Source organism: Thermobia domestica, chromosome 4, assembly GCF_964235325.1.
Source record: "Thermobia domestica chromosome 4, izTheDome1.hap1.1, whole genome shotgun sequence".
In the NCBI taxonomy this organism is placed as follows: Eukaryota; Metazoa; Arthropoda; class Insecta; order Zygentoma; family Lepismatidae; genus Thermobia; species Thermobia domestica.
Window position 1 is genome coordinate 315,745,732 of NC_137457.1, and position 16,432 is coordinate 315,762,163.

A 16,432-nucleotide genomic window follows, 5' to 3' on the forward strand; every position below is an offset into this window, starting at 1 on the left:
AATAATAAAGAAACTAGGTCTACCTGTTTCATAACAATAAGAAATAATATAAAATACAAGACGGGTCTGTATACCTAGGTTTGGTTCACCCTGTATATATGCTGAAATATTCTCAATCTGAAGGAAATTTTCTATGTGGATCTATTATAATGTAAATATTATATTGTAAGTTTCTAACACATTTTTTCTTCTTTTACAGTGTCTACCGCCTGTCTCAGGACATAATCAACAAACTGTGACGAATGGTCATTTGCCAATTTATGGTAACTCTTTCTGAACACAGTGTATAAATACTCCAGAGAAGAAAAGGAAAAATATATAATCAGTGGTGCCAAGTTTATCGGTGTAATAGCAGTGTAAATATTTTTTTATAAAAAGAGCACGAAAAACAAAATAACTTCAGAGATGCATATAGTATTGCTATAACTGATATCTATCGAAAATCATGTGTAGTGTAAATTCAGAACAATGGAACATAAGTGCATCCAATGGATGCACTACAGATTTTTACAATGGAACAGACGATGTTCTTGTAGAAGACCTAGAAGTGTACATACAATTCCGCGATTCCTCCAGGTTTTGGATTCAGCGAATTTTTATCCCTTTAATTGTGTTTGTTGGTGTGTTGGGAAATGTAGTGTCCATTGTGGTACTCACACGAAAGAACATGAGAAGTTCTACGAACATATATTTAACTGCATTAGCAGTATCTGATCTCTTGTATTTGTTATTCCTGTTCTCATTGTCACTCAAACACTACCCAAACATCAATGAACCAACCAGCATAAACTATGTATACTGGCGGTATTTTGGGGTTGGAATATGGCTTGTAGATGCCACAAGTAAGTACCGGTATCTTATAATAATTATTGTTTCTTTCAAACGAACTTCTTTATAATTTTTCTTGCTTATTCATTTTTATTTTGTCTTTATTTATTTGAGGAGCCTAGTATCACAAGGAGTCAAATCTATTTTTTTTTTTTATCAAAATTGAGTTATATATCACTTGTTACATGTAGGGGCACGCATTTTTCGCACTAAGAATTTGAAAATTTCGCGTTTCGTTTTTATATTTCGCGTTTTGTCGCAATTTTCCAAATAAAGTTTCTCATTTTGTTGCTTTTGTGGAAAAGGTATTCTCTGACACTTTTACAACTGTTCATTTTGTTTATAGATCATTACAGAAATAAACTATTAATTACCTAAAAGCAAAAGCAAAATACACTGAATTATTTCACTTGACATTGTAAATTTCACTTATAGAAAATTATATTTTTTAAAAAAATCAAACTGAAGTAAAGTCGGTAACTAACGCGTAACATGTTCTTTGTAGCCGTGTCCGAATCACCCAAAATGCACCGTTCATGTCACGTTCTATCGCTCCGTCAGCGAAAAACGGGCCTTTTCAAATTTTAAAAAAAACATATTTTAAAATTTTCGCGTATTAAAAATTTCGCGCAAAACTGCCAATTTCGCATTTTATCGCGCAAAGGAGACCAATGAAAATACCCATAGAATATCATAAAACACCAAGAAACTGAAAATTACTTACTTCTGACGCATTTCGTTTTATCGCGCATTGCGAAAAATTCGCGCCTCTAGTTATATATTTGATATCACTTGTTATATGTTTGGTGTAAAAGAGTTTCATGGAGACAGAATTTTGTTTAAAAGCTTAATATTTCATACTAAAAAAACTAGTTCAAATATGAGACTTTGAACGCGTCTATATGGAGCTTCACTGCACGTTTTGCAAGATTAGTCGAAACTAAGCGAAATGGTTGTGGCGTATTTTGATACTAGGCGCCTCATTTATTCTCTTCCCTTTGCTTTTCTTTTCTATCGTTTATAGTTCTTCATCTTCCTTTTTCTGTATTCTTTTATTTTGCGTCTTTTCACCGATTCACTGTTTCCTTTCCTTCATTTCCTTCCTTCGTTGATTCTTTGTTTATTTATTCCAACTAACTTTATTTGTCTTTCTTTTATTTTCTTTCCTCTCATTTCCTTTTCTTTCTTTCTTTACTTGCTTTCTTATCTTACATTACTTTCTTTTCAAATTCTTTGCGTTGCTTTTCCTTTTATTTATTTCATTTCGTTTCGCTTTCATGGTTTCTATTTTCCTTTTTTATTTGTCTTCATATCTCTCTTTTCTTTCGCCCTTTCTTTTCTTATTATTCGTTTCTTTCTTTCCTCTTCCCTTTCCTTCTATCTTCCTTCGTTTCGTTCTTTGTTTATCTATTTCATCTATCTTTATTTATCTTTTTTTCATTTTCTTTTCTCTTATTTTCTTTTAATTTCGTTTTGACTTGCTTTCTTATCTTTTATTAGCTTATTTTTCATTCTTGCTTTCTTTGTTTCTCCTCTTATTTACTTCTTCTTGCTTCTTTTTCATGGTTTCTATATTCAATTTTTATTTTCATTTTCTTTCTTTCTTTTCTTTCATTCTTTCTTTTCTTACCACTCATTTCATTTTCTTTTTTCTTTTCTCTTTTTTCATTTATTTCCTTATTTTTAGTTTTTCATCCTTTCTTTCTCCCTTTATCGTTCTTTTATCTTTCTTTTCTACTCTCCTTCTTTTCTTTGTTTCTTTACTATTCTTCTTTTCTTTTACCATAGTGTAATGATTTCTTTCTGCTAAGACATTTATACGAGGGTAAGCCAAAAAAATTATCCGCAATTTTGACTTAACTCTTTCTATATTGTTCATAGTGACCTCTGTCCTCGTTTATTTTATTATTATGTTGTTGTGGTCATGCTCTGAAAGTTTGATCCTAACTCCTTCATTTGTCTTCCTTTTGTTCCAGTTAGGTCATGGTCGCTCCATTAGAAGTTTGCACCAAAAGAGGAACAACGAGCAGTGATCCGATTTTTGTGATCGGAAGGTGTATCAGGGACCGCAATCCATCAAACACTTTCGGCACAAAAAGTCAATAGTCATTCCTCTGTCTACAGTGCCGGATTTACGTATAAGCTAAACAAACTATAGCTCTCTTAGGGGCCCCAAAAATTTACAGAGAAAACTGGATGTACATTTCCAAACTATAGGATAAAACAAAACAATCTATAAAACTTACATAGATCAACAATATTTTGTATTCTGTAGGCTCCTATGATGTAAGTAATAGGGCCCGTTTTGCTAACTTGCTCCCAACAATATCACTAATTTGCTCCATTCTGCACATACGTTCTTCATGGACTGGTTGCATTGCAACGTGTAGCATGCAGCTGCAGATAAGTTGTCATTGACAAAAAAAAATAGCTGAACGTACAATGGGCACCATTATGTTCAATAGCATCATCAAATCTAAATCTGGGTCTGTCTGTCTAACAGAACCATGTCACGTCCACGCTTAATGTTGTTGTCATATGTGGTCGTAGATGGTTGATGAGCTTCTTCCTCGTGCGTAACATTTATGCGACCATTTTTGATTTTTTTTTTTTTTGTGTGTGTGTATGTGTGTAGACATCCGTTGCGGGTTGACATGTTCCCGTACTGTGCCGAAAATCTTTGATGGATTGCGCCTGCTAATACACTTTCCGACCTCAAAAACCGGATCACCGCTCGTTGTGCCTCTTTGGTTCGAAACTTCTAATGGAGCCGCCACGATCTTGCAGCAACAAAAGGAAGACAAATGTAGAAATTAGAATCAAATTTTCATAGCATATTCATAAAGCATAACAATAAAATACACGACGACAGACGTCAGTATGAACAATATAGAAAGAGTAAGTCAAAATTGCGAATAATTTTTGACTCACCCTCGTACAATATCCATTTTTCATTATATTGTTAAATTGCATGCAATACGGATGTGAAAGAACACTATTCAACAGTAATAGTTTCCAAAATCAGATAAATTGGAACGGAAAAGGATAATAATGGAACATATTGCATGCTATGATTCCATATTGTACAGAACCTTTTATATAGGCATTTCCAATTTGATGGAAGGGGTTATTATTCTCCATTGACCCCTACTATATTAGCAACGAGTCGAAATTATTCACATGTACGAATTCCTATTAAGATAATTTCTTCTTGTAATTTTTGCTAATTAAAAGTCATTAAACTACAGCACAAAGTAATCATTTTAACAACTTAGTGGATAATAATGTTCTGTTTTGTCTGCCAAAAAACTAATTATATACCATTCCAGAGACAAAAGAGTTTAAATTGTAAATGTCAAAGTTAATTGCACGTTTGTAATTAAAACTTACTCACTCACATTAAATTAGTTGAGAGTATTTCGTATGTCTTCACAAAAAAAATATTTATTTAGAAATTACTGCATTATAATCTCTATACAAATTACGTATATGTCAAGAGAAGTACATATGTCATAAATTGCATGTTCTAAAAGGTCATTACTAAGTGTATCATTTTAAAAAATAATTTACGTTTAGTTAAATTTACATAATATTTTAGCTGCGTATGTTTTCTTTTAGGTAATAATAATAATAATTTTTAAAAGTAATTGTAATACAGCTATGAATGTTTTTATTTTTTTGTAATAATAACTATTTTTAAAGAAGTTACAATATTTTATTTGTATGTTTTATTTTATGAAATAGCCATACACATTTTAAGCTTGAACGTTTTTTTTGTATGTAATAATAATTATATCAAAGGTATTTATAATATAGTGTGTTCATAAAAATACTACCATACTTTTAAGTGGTATTACATCGCTTTGGATAATCGTATTTAAATGAAATTGATCACATTTGAAAGAAAAACTCAAATATTTTTGTGCATGTCAACAATGAACAACACTATCAATAATTAACGAGATCAAACACAGAAAAAGTAAATTCACTCATGTTTACTTTATGATTAGTCAATATAGGTTCATTGTTGCGTGTTTCATAGGCAGTTGCTGTTTCTGCTGGAGCTCACTTGGGAAGCTTTTATGTTTCTGTACTGTTATGCTGTAATGTACTAACATAAATTTATTTCCTTTCGTTGTGTTGTGTTGTTACTAAAAAATAAGTTTTAAGGACTTTTGGCGACCCTGCAAGGAAATGATGATATCGTATTCTACAACTGGCCGCCGACGTCGCCTGACTCGACAGTCTGTGACTTCTTTTTATGAGGTTGTGTAAAGGAATGTGTCTATGTGTTCCTATTGCCTCAAAACCTACAAGAAGTGCAAGTTCGTATCAGTGCTGCCATCCAGTCCATTTCATTAGATATGTTGGAGCATGTGTAGCGTGAATGGGAATATCGTCTTGATGTCTGCATTGCCACTCGTGGGGCCCACATTCAATGTCTATGATCATCATCATCATCATATGTATTCTGCCTTTATTGGCAGGTCACTTGCTGCAGCTGAGAAGCTTCCATGCTCCACGGTCCTCCGCTAACCTTTTCGTCTTCGCGTATGATCTTTCTGTTTTAATATCATCCATTAATTGTAGTCTCTTTCGGCCCCTCCCTCTCCTTCCCGCCACCATACCCTCTAGGACGTCCCTCATGATACAATCTCTTCTTAGGCAATGTCCCAACCAGTTTCTCTTCCTCTTCCTAATAATATCTAAAAGTGTTCTTTTCTCACCCACCATTTCTAACACTCTCTCATTCGTTTTCCGCTCGACCCAACTAATTCTTTCCATTCTTCTCCACACCCACATAATGTCTATGAGGTATAGTAAAAAATATTTGAGCTTTTCTTTCAAATTTGATCAATTCCATTTAAATACGATTATCCAAAGCGAAGTAGTACCACTTCAAAGTATGATAGTATTTTTATGGACACCCTGTATCTTAACTGTTCCTTCACTTTATACTTATAATCAATTTCTAAAATAATTATATTTCACTTTGAATGTTTTGCTTCGTCTATTAAAATATACAGCTATAATATTTTAGTTTGAATATTTTATTTTATGTAATGATAACTTGTAAGAATAGTTATTTTTATAGTTTTGTTTTTTGCAATTATAATTATTTAAAAAAAAACAACTGTACAGGGTGGCCACAAAGTCCCGTTACCTCTGAAAACACAGAAAGAACTGAATGACGTGAACAATAATGCTTTCGAGAAGTTTTATTGAGATAGGAAACATAAAGTGTCCAAAGGATCAGTCTGTCGACCGTCATTGTCATGACAAAGGATAATACACCACCAGGTTCTGTGAGACATTTTGCGGAGCATTGCAGGTGTAACTTAACTGAAAACATGTTCACAGCTTCTGTCCGTTCGGCAGTGGTGTCGTAACGGTTTTGTACAATGGTGCCCTTTATGAACCCTCATAGCGCATTATCACAGGTGGAGGTATGAGCTTCATGGTGGCCAGGCAAGTGATGCGGGCAGATCCAAACTATCACGATCAATCCAACGCCCAAGAAAGACTTCCGAAAGATATTCGTGTACGGCGAGGTCATAATGGGCAGGTGCTTCATCATAGGAAAACGTAAATTAGCAAATATCAAAGGTTAACGGGACTTTGTGGCCACTATGTAATATCTTAACTTCAATGCTTTATTTTATAGGTTATTTATGTAATTACATAAACCTTTAATTTAACGTTCCGGGGCACCCCTACCGAATTGATCTAAATGAAGTAACCAGACAAGGAGTGTTCTGGGAGAAGGCAGCAGTTCTCCAGTAGCCAAGTTGGCGAGAATCATAGTGATTAGAAAGGCAACTAGGACATTAGTCCCAGACACGGACAGATTAACTTTAATGATATTGCGGGGTGGAAGGCAATGGAAGACCACCACTCTATTTTTCCCTAATTTGCTGAAAACAGAAAGAAATTATATGTTTAATGGTTTTCGCAGGCCGAAATACGGTTTCGGAAATAAAATATTCTTCCTTCATTTGGGTCTCCGGAAGGGAGGTGTATTGCGAAGGAGTATTGGACGAAAAAGTAACAATGCGGGGAAAATGCATAGAAAAGTAACAAGATATAGAAATATAGAGAAAGAAGAATAACCAAAAGGTTTAAGATAGAGAGATGGAACGTACGTACTGTAACAGACAGGGAAATTGGAAAATCTTAAAGAAGAAATTAAACAAAATAACCCAAATTTGATAGGATTTTGTGAAGTTAGATGGGAAGGTAATGGGGTTTTGAACAGCGACTAGAAGGTTTCGAAATGTGGGTGTGGAGAAGACTGGAGAGAATTAGCTGGATCGAGTGGAAAATGAATAGGAGGGTCTTAGAAATAGTGTGGGAGGAAAGAACAATTTTAGACATGTCAAGAAGAGGAAGAGAAACCTGTTTGAAAGGAACTGTATTATGAGGGACGTGGTAGAGGTAATGGTGGCAGGAAGGAGAGAGAGGGGGAAGAAGCCTAAAATTAATGGACGATACCAAAACAGAAAAATCGTATGTGAAAACGAAGAGGTTAAAGGAAGACCGTGGAGCACGAAAACTTCTCAGTTACGGCAAGTGACATGCCAATAATGGCAGAATACTTATGATGTGGCTACCAGTGTAGCTTATGCTTGGAGCCTGGTCAATCTGTAAATTTCTGTCCAAGAAGGGTGAGATCCATGTTCAATAAATGACGGAAAGGTTCCTACTGCAGGTGAATCTGTGTTTCAGTATAAAAGGACACCTTTAATTTAGAAAGACTTTTCGATGGACGGCCAGAGCTACAATGGTAGGTTAGTTAATCATCATTGAAGTAAAAATGATCACTGATAGTGTTAAGGAGGGAATTATTGGCAATAGGATGCATAGTTAAAGCAAAACTTTATGTACAAACAACTAAGTTGGTGCATTTGAAAATTCACTCCTAATTAAAAAGGGGGCCGACCCCTAGTGAAACCTCCAGTGGTGTCACCACACCGTAGGTGGCTTAGAATATCACCAAACTCGGTGTGGGGATTTATGGTTGGTCTATGCTTGAAAATGTTTTTTGCCTTTATCTCTTAATTATCTTTTATTTTTAGGTAAGAGATTTTTTTATGTTGCCATGTTTTTAGGAACATACTACCTTCTGCCATTGTACAGGTCTGAGATTTTTCATTCACTTCCTTATTTCTAGCAGCGAAAATAATATATTCTAACAGTGAAGAAAAAGAAAGAAAAGAATAAAGAATTGAATTTTTCCTGGCGACGTGAATTTAGTAAGTCTTTTCAGGCTATCAGGTGGATAAAGGTACTGATGTCTGACGTTTCGAATGAAGACATCGCATTCATCTTCAGGGAAAGTGACGAAGAGACAGGAGATGTGAGCATGTACATATGGTAACTGTTCAGCAGCGGAGCAATGAATGCGGGCTTGTGATTGGCTGAGGGAAATGTTGACTTCAGATTGGCTAAGGGATTCTGACTCCTGATTGGCTGTTATTGTTGCTACGAGAAATGTCTTTGTTGTATGTTATGTTTTTATTCCTGAAATGGACCGACCAGAAACAGAAAACAGACATTCAACAAAGTTATTTCTCGGAGCCACAACAACAGCCAATCAGGAACCAGCATCACTCAGCCAATCACAAGCCTCACAAATAGTAACCATTTACACATGTCCACATCTCCCGTCACTTCATCACTATTCCTAAAGATGAATGCAATGTGTGAATTCGAAATGTCGGATGTCAATACTTCACCCGGCTGATAGCCCGAAAAGACTTACTAAAAGAAAGGAATATTCTTAACTTTACAACTGTAAAAATTTATCAGGTTGAAGGAGAACTGTGTTAATTCGAAATGAGCTTTACAACATGTGTGACTTGTATTTATTTATTATCTTTTTAAAGGGCGATGTTACACACGATAAAGTACACATAGTTTACCAAAGGCTGCTTTGGGAACTATGAACACAAAGCAACGTTGATGTACACACTGACAGATAAGTTGTGTGGGCGGAGGAATCAATTGTTGGCATCATTTCTCATTACAACGAGAGGAGACTGGGTGTTCGAGCCTCTCAAACTGTGCATTAACGAAATATCTGTCATTTACAGTGAAAATGTTATTCTGTACATTATTTAAACTGTACAAAGTTAATAATAATTTACATTCCTAATACATTTTATTTCTTGTATTATATTTCAGGTATGACGTCAATCTGGCTTACAGTTTCATTCACAGTTGAAAGATACATAGCCGTCTGCCACCCGATGCGAGGAAGGATGTTGTGTACTGAATCGCGAGCCAAAATGTTGATCATAGTTGTGTACATATTCTGTTTCCTGTTCACCATTTCAACGCCGTTTGAATGGCATCTAGTCGAGAAACTCAATGACCAGAACGAAACAGTCGCCGTGTCAAGTGGACCTACCGACTTTGGGCAAAATGAAACTTACAAAACAATCTTTTACTGGGCAAGCAGTATTATCACCGTTTTCCTCCCTCTTATCCTATTGGCTATATTTAATTCGTTCTTGATTCACGCTGTACACTACAGCCAACGACAGCGTAAGCGAATGACACAGGCTGGCCAGTGCGACAGTAAACAGAACCAAGAGAATAAGATTACCATTACACTGATTGCTGTGGTTATTCTGTTCATGGTATGCCAAACTCCGACCGCTGTTACGTTGATCTACATGACGTTCTGTGAGCCAGAACAAGGTTCCAAGGCACACTACGTAATTATCGGACTTGGTAACATTTTCAACTTCCTCGTTGCCATCAATGCAGCTTGTAATTTTGTTCTGTATTGTGCGTTTAGTGACAAATACAGAAGGACGTTCCTTTTGACTTTCCTGCCCTGGTGGTACAAACAGAAAAGCCCTCTTCACTCTGTCAGCAATTACAACACTATTTACAGCAGCATGGATGAAAGTTCTCCCAGATTTAGTACCCGAGGTGTGTCCATGAGAGTCTCCAGAAGTTCTTGCAGTGAGAATCGAACAAATGCAGGGTGTATGATGGACAAAAACGGTCTTCTAGTTGCTAATAACAGTGGTAGTGGTGCCACACCTTCAGCAGGTGGAGGTACTCCACTTCTCAAACGTCATGCTTCGGCGTACGTCTCAAGAGATCACGCTGTACGACGTAGTGGATCCGACTTCCCCAGGTCCCAATCTCTTCTGTCCAAATCCTCCTCGCGGGGAAGAACGCCGAGTAGAGAAAGTGTAGGTCTTACGGAGCGAAATGGTAGACATAACGATGGAGGAAGAGTTGGTAAATCTTCTTCAGCCCTGCTTTGCCTGCACTTACCCAAACGCGCATGGCGAGTTCCGAGATTTTGGAGAAGTTCCAATCATCAACAACCGACGAATATTCAAATCACCGTTACGGATGGTGAAAGTATTGTGTTAGCCTCCAGTAAACAACATTCTGTGGACAGTGAGTACACAACAGTGTGAAGCCGAAAGGATACAAAGTATTTGTATGTGTGTGTGTATGTATGTGTGTATATATGTTACTAAAACATCAATATGTATTTTGACGATGCTCAGTATTCGAGCAAGAGATCATATTTTAAATATCTGCACAGGCTTGAGACTGTACAATGTCTGAGACCATCGTTCACTTTTAGTTTGTTGAATTATTATATGGGAAAATTTTTCCTTTTTCCTCGTTGAAAAGAATGGATAATGTTTGTTTTGATATCATGTATTATTTCAGTATAAGTAAGTGAGAGGAGGATAAATTTTTAACATGAAAGTGAACTCTTTATTGATAGGAATGAGGAAATATTTTCCTCTTTTTGTTTGAAAAGAATGTAGAATGTAATGGAAGTAAAACGTAGGGAAGAGCTACTGAATTTGTTTGCTGTTGTAATTACGAGATGTTGAAGAGGATGTTAGAAGAAGTGACATGTTGCCAGGGTATGAGAGCAATAAAAGTCAGCAGACATAATCCGTTTCACTTTTTGTTATCGGAAGTAGTATATGATTGTTGAAGTGGTTATTGTGGTTTGAACAGAAAAATTTAAACACCACGCCAGAAAAATTGTCAACACAAAGTAATTTGGTCCGATACTGGAAAATCTGTATATAAGATACAGAAATACTGTAGAAAAGAAGGTATTACTCGAACAGACGTTTCTACCAAATTTTGACACATTTCGTACGTTTTCAGGTTATGTTAGAGCTTTGTATTTCAGCAGAGCATGCACTAAATGAGGAGCTCCATTACTACTTGTAGATTGACTTTAGGAGAGCTGAGTATAAATACACTGCGGACGAATGGCATAGAAGCTACAGTGCATAAAACACGAACCAATTGTGCTAGGTGGCCAATAAAAGCACGAGTGCTATCTAACCGAGTTAAGGTAGGAGCGCAGCAGGGAGTGCGTTCGTATAGAGCGGGCGACGGGACGTCCCGTCAGTGACGAGAGGTATACGCGTAAGCGCGGATAGTGAAAGAGCACACTTACACATACAATATTTTCACTATCACTCAAAATTCATCTCAATACACTGTGCACTGACAGCAATTACTTATATTCACATTCTCATTCCTTCACAAAAATGTTTCACATCGTATTTTACCAATAAATTTTCTATTTGGTAGAACCGTCTGCTCGAGTGAACGCGAGAAAAGCCCTACGCTGCAGACACATTACTTTCAACGCTTTTTTAAAATATTCTATAATGTATGAAGTTCTTTCTTTTCATATAGAACAATTAAGTATTTAAGTTACTATATATCATATAGGTATATGTATATTAAACGAAAAGCAGTTTAAAGTAGCTATACGTACGATTGATCTCACACAAATTTGATTAGGTTCTATTTATCATTTACCTCTCTGTTTCTTTGAGAAGCTTATGCACATGCAAAAGAAATTTATGTTAAAGAGCTGTACGTTCCAAACATTAAGTGCTCCAATCTAAGCCGTTATCAACAAGTACTTAAGACGCCTAATCACGCGAAATTAAAATACCGTTAATTTTACAGTAATTATGTACAGTGCAGTATTTGATATCTTCAAATAGATAAAAGATAATCGAAATGTGGAACAAGATCGGCCTAGACAATATTATTTTGCATGAAGTACCGTTATCACAAGTCGCCTAGTATTTTTTTTTGTTTGCATCCATTTAGAAAGCGAAAATAAATGCCAATTTTCTAACTGACTGGAAATCGAAAGCAGATAAGTGAGTCATAATAACCGTATCTCATGTAAAATAATATTGTCTAGCGAGCTCTTGTTTCACTTTTCGATTATCTTTTATCTATTTCAAGAAATCACATAATTACTGTAAAATAACTGTATTTTAATTTCGCCGTGATGGGGCCTGTTAAAATAAGAATATTGTAAAACAATAAGAAAATATATATATCTTTAACATATTTCAAAAGGGGGAAAAAGAAAATGTTTCCCATATAAAATAGTGAACTTTTTTTTAAAATATTGCCAGTATACAATAGCCTTAAGTATTTATTCGTTTAGTATAGTTATTGTATTGCGCACACAGTACTTTACCGCGCACGAATACACTTACGTACGCTTGTATATTAATGCCAAGAGCAAAAAAAAAAAAACCTGAGCGTTTTCAGGTAAAACTATCTGTAAATACTATTGAAATGTAGTAACTATGTATATTGTCAGTTAGCAACTAGTCAAGAAAAGTATAACACTGTATTTTTAAAGGAACACTTTTGAATGAAGAATACCAAAAAACATATATATAAAGAACAGGGTAATTAAATACAATTAAATATCTTAATTGTTTTTATTGTTTTGCTTAATGTTAATGCTAAGTAAATGTACTCTCTCTATTGACACTGTAGTGCTTATATGTAATATATGGTATTAGGTATTCACTATTTATAAAATTAAAAAAAACAGCCTTACACGTAATTTAAAAAAAACCGTCCTCACGTTTTCTTCCTGTAAGTTCATGAATGTATACGTTAACCTCATGGCTTAAGATGTAAGTATGTTCTTTAGTTCCTTTGATAAGGAAATAGAACCACTTTTTTTGGTATGATCAGGTGCGCCCACAAGGGGAAGGAAGGAAGTCATGATGCAAAGTGATTTATGACCATAGAGTTATAAAGTAACCACTAGAGGCACAATTGGCCCTACTATCTATCTGATTCCAGCCACTAGCGCGTTGCCAATTGAACAGTCATTTGTTTTGTACTTGTATGGCAAAAAGCAGTCGCCTGCTATTTGTTTCAATGCGTAAACAATGTTATCAAGTGAAGATCCAAACAAGATTTCAGATTAGCATTCAGTTAAAACATATCAACTATTTAAAAGCTCAATATTACTAATGAATTAAAAGACCATTATATTTTCGAATAATGCTGTGTTTTTATTATTTTTATAAATTCATGCGGACATCTATCTGAAAGTGGAGTAGGAAATGTTAATCTTATAAACACAAAGTACAAACGATGAAATGAAATGAAATTCTTGAGTTTTACGTCCCACGGTTATGCCGGTTAGGCTAAAGGAGACGGTGATGATGAGTAATGAATGAAATGGTGGAATAAAGAAAGTGGGAGGAAACGGGAGAACCCCGAGAAAACCCACGCACACAGTGTTTGTCCACCACAAAGTTCACATGGCGGGAGCAGGGTTTGAACCCGAGACCCCTAGCACCAGAGGTGCACTCTCTACTACTGAGCCACCGCGGCCCAAAGTACAAACGATATAAAGACATCAGGCTTCTGTACACTTCATACGATACACGTTGCTATCCGCATATTAAAATAAGCTATTCAGATTTAATTTCAGTTGCGCGGTTAATCTTGATAAAATAAAGAAATAATATATATATATATTTAATTGTGTCTACGCGAAACATGTTTATCTATAAATTAATCACATAAAATACATACTTCTACTAAGTAAAAGAGATATCCATTAAAACAATATCATTTATCGTGTTTTAACTGTTACGAATATTCCAAGCATAATGGGTAAGGCTAGTTTTAGACGGAAACATTTATCGTAGCATTTCTCGTAGCAAAAATCGTATGTATCATCGATATCCTACCGTGTAAAGTAGCAAATGCTATAGCATTTCCCATGCCATAGCATATCCTATGGCATTTCTTGACGATATAACCTGCTCTATTTCGCAGCATTTTCCCCAGCATTTCTGGTCCGATTGCAGCGCCATGGTGTGTTAAAATGAAGCGAAAGATTTTGTGTCAAATATCCATGCCCTTTGTTTTGTGCGGGAAATTGAATTGTAGTAAAGAAAAATGAGTTGGAGTAGGGATGCTCTTTGTCCATATACTTCTTTGTGGTTTTCGTTCTATAATATAACCGGCGAGAACTGTTGTTACAACCACTATAACTTTAGCTATCTCACGCTTTAGTTTCGGAGCCATAATTGCGCTCTACTCCAGTGATTTGTTTGCTACGTTACGACAAGATGCTTAGCAAAATGCTACCGTGTAAAAGCACCATGTACCTTTGATGTCATAGAATATTATACGATTTTTGGCAGCACATCTGCTACGAGAAATGCTACGATAAATAGTTCCGTCTAAAACTAGCCTAAATTACCTGGAGGATGAAGAGGCACTCTCCCTTTGTAATTACTAATAATGATTTCTATTTTACAGTACATTAGTCAAAAGAGTTCTACAAATTAACAATGTTTCTGTTCCTAAATAGCACCTATGATATAGTTTGTTTAGAAAATGAATTACATCGTTGAAATAAGTGCAAGTAACACATAAAAAAATTAAAGAAACTACTCGAAATTTAATTATTACAAATACCGGGAAAATATACTTTCATGCATTATAACCAAACCAAATTAGTAGTTTATCATCTAAAGTTGGGACATTAGTTCATGGAGGAAGGACCCTTCCGGTTTGTTTTCTTGGAGGGACTAATGACAAGTTTAATTAGGAAACAAGAATGGCCCTTAACTACAAGTTTGATTAATGAATATATATGGTTTAGAGGGACTAAATGACCGTGCATGGTCACTTAAAGTGCGAAAATGGGACTGCTGATGTTTCCCTCTTTCATAACACACAATGCTATACAAGTGCGCTTTTGCCATACACCAGTGCGATTGAAAGGGAACGTGTTCGCTGCGCCAATTGTGCTTCTAGTGGTTATTTCATAACACTATATTTATGAAATATTTTTAAAAAATTCCATCATAAGTGTATATATACACACCGTATTTTGCTGTGTATAATGCGCAGTCAAGTTTTGCGACAAATTTTTATGCACAAAAACTCTTTTGGATGTAAAGAGAAAAAAAATTAACAAACCAAGTTAATTTCGTGCCTTCTCTGTTACCATATAGAAGTTTCTGTTTCTTCATGTTGGCTCCACAACTTACAGCACTTTTCCTTGAAAAAAAAAGTTCAATGTGTCTCTCGGCAGCTCTATTATTATAATATTCAGCACACTTAAACTTTTTTTTAGCTTAAAATTCTCTTCTTAAACCAGGGGCGGATTCAGGGGGGCGATCGGGGTGATCGCCGCTTCCCACAGAAGAGAAAACTTTATTATTTTTTATATAAATGAAACTCATCCTAGAGTTTAGATCTCTTAAAAGTAGTCCTAAGTAGCAGTATTACAACCTTCCCCCCAGAAGTCCGTCCTGGATCCGCCCCTGTCTGCAATAACTTTTGCAAAATGCCAGTCACACGTAGATTGCAAAAGTTTTCGCGTCATGTACACAAACAGAAATTACGTGCTCTTTATACTATAGCGTTTAATGAAGTCGATCTATAAGATACTTATCACAGTACTTACTCTGCGATTAATAATACATTGTTATTCGTATGTTCATACTTAGACAACAATGGTTGATTTCTTTACAACAGTAAGCTTAACAATGCAAATGTTATATAGCAGGTAGGCTATTACCAGTAATCTATATAAGGATGTCATTATTGTTTTCAGTAGTAGTTTTAACATACAACCATACAATTTGAGAATTAAAATCATTTATATAGATAAGGAATTAGTGCTATTCAGGTATAATGCACGTCCTTATTATCTCCTTTAAAGAATTGCGCGTTATACACGGCAAAATAGGTGACTGTGTCTCTTCGGTTCTAGAACAGCAAGTGCCAAATACTTTTCTGTAGAAACACACTTGCACGCTGTATACGTATATGGTACAAAAACAAATCATTCATTAGCTGAACCTAACCTACTATATAATCTCACCAACTAGGACATATTTCATGCATATCCGTGCAGAACATTACAAAATTATTAACTATAATTCATTCCAGATTAGCTGATAGGCAATCAAAACTAACTCCCCTTTTCCGGCCCTCTTTGCCACTGCAGAAGAGGAAAACATGTTGTTAATCTTGACAGGGTGGGAAACTTTTTTAAGCTACAGTATCTTGAAAATATACATTTTATCTCAGTTCGCTTGCACCTAATGTTGGAAAGGCAGTTTTTTTAGTCACTATCAACACTGCTATGAAAATTATTCATGTTTGACTTTTGTCATTGTCTTACGTTAATTTTGTTTTTAAAAAAGAAAAGAACTCATTCGTTACAAACTTAATTCGCGTGTTTCTTTAATTTAAGAGTCGGAGGACGTTGTGAATCAAACCAACCATGTTGAAA

The 16,432-nt window shown here is 35.4% G+C and overlaps 1 protein-coding gene across 1 annotated transcript; it reads left to right on the top strand.

The window, feature by feature from the left end:
• The first annotated feature begins 389 nt into the window (after positions 1–389).
• On the top strand, positions 390–16,128 carry LOC145684339 (putative G-protein coupled receptor 139). The gene is made up of 2 exons (XM_081756541.1): positions 390–842; positions 9,013–16,128. Exons 1-2 carry the CDS (start codon positions 446–448, stop codon positions 10,269–10,271), a joined length of 1,656 nt encoding a protein of 551 aa, XP_081612667.1. The 5' UTR covers positions 390–445; the 3' UTR covers positions 10,272–16,128.
• The last annotated feature ends 304 nt before the right edge of the window (positions 16,129–16,432 follow it).

Excerpts from the sequence above, each read along its gene's own strand:
- LOC145684339 (XM_081756541.1), top strand. The coding sequence starts at position 446 with ATGTGTAGTGTAAATTCAGAACAATGGAACATAAGTGCATCCAATGGA. Across the intron at positions 843-9,012 it reads ATGGCTTGTAGATGCCACAA|GTATGACGTCAATCTGGCTT; the intron begins GTAAGTACCGGT and ends ATTATATTTCAG.